The sequence below is a fragment of the Corvus brachyrhynchos genome, unplaced genomic scaffold (assembly GCF_000691975.1).
Source record: "Corvus brachyrhynchos isolate BGI_N302 unplaced genomic scaffold, ASM69197v1 scaffold119, whole genome shotgun sequence".
Taxonomy (NCBI): Eukaryota; Metazoa; Chordata; class Aves; order Passeriformes; family Corvidae; genus Corvus; species Corvus brachyrhynchos.
In genome coordinates this window covers 204,227-207,850 of record NW_008240054.1, presented here as the reverse complement: position 1 = coordinate 207,850, position 3,624 = coordinate 204,227, and the positions used below count along the sequence as shown (strand labels likewise).

The 3,624-nt window shown below is 62.4% G+C and overlaps 2 protein-coding genes across 6 annotated transcripts in view; both read left to right on the top strand.

Annotated features, from left to right (window-relative positions):
* The window catches only part of STAMBP (STAM binding protein), a 13,017-nt gene extending 12,281 nt beyond the window's left edge, over positions 1-736 (top strand). For all 5 annotated transcript variants that reach the window (XM_017744702.1, XM_017744699.1, XM_017744698.1 and 2 more), the window contains one exon: positions 216-736. In XM_017744702.1, coding sequence (XP_017600191.1) covers positions 216-272 — 57 coding nt within the window. In that variant the 3' untranslated portion in view covers positions 273-736. The remainder of the gene's footprint in view (positions 1-215) is intronic.
* A 403-nt stretch (positions 737-1,139) lies between these two features.
* Positions 1,140-3,381, top strand: LOC108449187. The gene is made up of 2 exons (XM_017744697.1): positions 1,140-3,170; positions 3,219-3,381. The coding sequence occupies exons 1-2, from the start codon at positions 1,662-1,664 to the stop codon at positions 3,342-3,344; spliced, it is 1,635 nt and encodes a 544-aa protein (XP_017600186.1). The 5' UTR covers positions 1,140-1,661; the 3' UTR covers positions 3,345-3,381.
* Positions 3,382-3,624: the final 243 nt, after the last annotated feature.

The window sequence follows — 3,624 nt, the reverse complement described above, 5'->3', positions numbered from 1 at the left end:
GAGGGGCGGTTGGAGGGGGGGTTTTGTGTTGGGGGCCTGCCGTGGTCGCTGTGTGGCACCGGGCAGGGCCAGCGGATGGGGTGATCCGAGGAACTGGATCCGAGGGCTGTTCTGGGAAAGCACTGGCTGCAGGTTGTGTCAGGAGGTAGAGGAGACTCACCTGAGCTGTGGGAATATCTGAATAACCCCCTGTCCCCTCTTCTCCTCTCTTCCAGACCTGCAACCACGTGTCAATAGTGGAGAGAGACGTGGTGCTGATGGATCTCCGATAAGCCTCTTGCCTTACCCCTTCCCGGGAACCACCCACCGTCCTTTAGGCCTAGGGAATCGATTTTCTCCCTCCTGTAGCAGATGATTTCTACCGTGTAGTGATCCCTCCCTTCCCTCCCCCGCGCTGGAGCTGGATCCCTGCCCTCTGCAGAAGCCCCTGGAACCTCCATGCCCGGCGTGGGGCTGGCGGATGGGGCTGGAGCTCCAGGTGTGGGGAGAAGCCAGCTGGGAGCTCAGAGACAGAAGCCAACACTACTGCAGTCGTTCAACTCCAATCCACGGCTCGAGCGACCTCCTGGGGAGGTTCCCCGTGCCTTGCTGCAACCCTGAGGTGTGGAAACCTCTTCAAGTGCTTTTGGGACTTGCCCAGTTTAACCCATGCCCTGTTTCGTCCCTGTTTCCCGGCTGCTTGGTCTCAGCACAGCTTCCAGGAGCAGATAAATCTTTCCTGCAGTTTAAAGTCCAACCTTGCTGACCCCTCTGAGCCCCACACGAGCTCAGTGCTGCTTCCTGGTGCTCGTGTGTCTCTCTGGGGAGGGAAGAGGGCCCGACCTCCTTTGGGATCCCTCTTGCAGCGTTTCAGGGCTGAAGATCCCTGGATGTGGCGCTGCTTTGCACCATCCCAGCAGCGTTTAGGGGTGTCTGGGCACTTCATCCCTTCTCCTGGCTGGGGGATGCCCTGGTGTTACCAGGAGGAGCTCAGTCTCCTGGCCGCCATCGCCGCTCCAGGATAGGATTCCAACAGCTTTGACCACTTCCATCCTCACGGATCCCTGTGCCTGATTGCCTCTGCACATCCCAAAGCAGCAGGAAGCCTGTCCTTGCCAAACCCGAGTGCTCCGTGACGTCGCTGTTGTGTGGGACCCTCCTCTGAGGTGCTTTAGTCGGGTGCCAAGCCGAGATTTTCCTCCCCTGTGCTCCGTGCCGAGCCCCCGCCCTCGGGGGGGGGGGGAAGCAGCAGCATTCCAAGGTGGGAAGCAGCTGTGCCGAGGGCTGGGCTGGGCTGAGCTGAGCTGGGCTGGGCTGGGCTGGGCTGGGCTGGGTGGCACATGGCCGAGCGGGGAGGGGAGCGGGCTGGAGCTGCCTTCCCACCTGGCGAGCAAACATCGCCGTCCTTCTGTCGTGTGCTTGTACACCCAGCCCCCCGTGGTGTTCCTTGGGCGCACATGGATGGGATTATCCGGGCCGGGCCTCCTGTGCCACTGGTTTTCTTTGAGCTCTGTCTGTGGGTTGGGGTCTGGCTCGGAGGGAATCCATCCCTGCGTGACAAGTGCTGCTCCCAGCTTTTCCCAAGTCGCTTTTGGGAACAGGCTGGCCCCGGGGGTGGGAGGGGAGCGAGGGGCCTTCGGGGCATCTCTGGGAACTCATTTCAGACCTAATTAATTTAAACCATGCTCGGAAGGGGTGTGCAGTTTCCGTGTAGGATTGTTCATCCCGAAGCTCTCCACAGCTCAGAGCAGCTCCTCACCCCGAGGGCTCCCCCGGAGCAGCGTGGGGACACAAAGTGCAAAATTACATCTTGCAAAGCAGCAATTCCTTCAAATTTGTTGGGAATATCCCAAGGGATTTATCCCAGCTCCACATCCCTGCAGGTCTCAGGTCTGAGCTGGCTCCAGGAGAGGAGCTGGTGGCACATCACCACTTTTGTGTTGTCCCAGGGACTGACAAACCTTCCCAGGGAATTTTCCATGTTCCTTGGAGCAGGGTGTTCCTCAGGTCAGGGCCCAGCTGCTCCGAGTGCTCCCAGCTTTTTCATCCCTTTTTTTTCACCCCGAGTCCCTGAGTCCTCCCTTTGTGTGTCAATGTCCTGGCGCTGCTGCCCGTGTCCCACGAGCCCACCCTGGCTCTCCAGCTGTGCCAGATGTGGCTGTCACACCTTCACATCGCCCAAAATGAGGTTGGATTTGGGAGGAGCTGAAAGCGAACATAAGCTACGCGTGGCAGGAATGATTTACTGGGGCAGGAATGATTTACTGGCTGTAACAACGCGGGTCGTGTGTCCTGGGGGGTTCCTGCAGGCAGGGAGTGATGCTTATCTCCACCTCAGGAAAGGGAACGGATCCAAATCCCTCTCACCATCCCTCTTATCGTGGTTTGCCCATCCTCAGCAGCATCCCGAGAGGCTCCAAGCACGAACATTCCCCCCGAGGGAGGTGCCGAGGGCTGGGCCGGCGCCGGGAGTTTTGAAACGCAGCGGCCGAGCAGGGGTTGCCCCCTCCTCGTCCCACGCTGCTCCCGGCCTCGCCTGTGCCGTGGGATGCCTGGCGTTCCTGCGAGCATCCCGGGGCCGCCGGCCGCTGGATTGGCTGCGGGGGCCAAACCTTGCCTTTTTAGGCTGCGCGTGGGCTCCCGCTCGGGGCTGCGCTGCCGCCGGCCCCGCTCCGGCCCCGCCGTGGGCCGGCGTGGTCGGGATCCCACAGGGATGGGGGAGCCTGGAGCTGACCCGTCCCCAGCAGGAGCGACGAGTCCCGGAGCTGCTGAGGGGTGTCCGGGGTCGGTGTTCCCCGGTTTGCACCAGCTCAGGGGTCAGGGAATGTCCCCCTGCCTCGGGTCGGGATGGGATCCTGCCGGGGCTTTGGGAATGTCCCCCTGCCTCGGGTCGGGATGGGATCCTGCCGGGGCTTTGGGAATGTCCCCCTGCCTCGGGTCGGGATGGGATCCTGCCGGGGCTTTGGGAATGTCCCCCTGCCTCGGGTCGGGATGGGATCCTGCCGGGGCTTTGGGAATGTCCCCCTGCCTCGGGTCGGGATGGGATCCTGCCGGGGCTTTGGGAATGTCCCCCTGCCTCGGGTCGGGATGGGATCCTGCCGGGGCTTTGGGAATGTCCCCCTGCCTCGGGTCGGGATGGGATCCTGCCGGGGCTTTGGGAATGTCCCCCTGCCTCGGGTCGGGATGGGATCCTGCCGGGGCTTTGGGAATGTCCCCCTGCCTCGGGTCGGGATGGGATCCTGCCACCGACTCCGTGCGACTCCTGGCACAGCCGTGCTCCTCCACAGGGGACTCTGCCGCTGTTGCCTCCATCACCCCCCTTCTCCCACCCCCGCTCTGTTTGGTTTGGGGATCATTTATTTTAAAGGGGTTTTTTTCCAACATGTCATATATGGCAGCCTTTCCCCCTCGGGGGCGTGGGGGGGTCACCAAATGCCCGGCCAGGGGACAAATCCAGCCCCTGTGAGCTGCGTCACGGGGAAAGGGAACAGCCTGGCAGAGCCATCCCTGGGGGACATTGGAGCTGTGAACGGACTGGCAGCGCTGGGGGACCCCGTGTCCCTGTCCTGCTCCGGGGGTGACAGCCCAGGTGGGACAGAGCCATCCCTGGGGGACATTGGAGCTGTGAACGGACTGGCAGGGCTG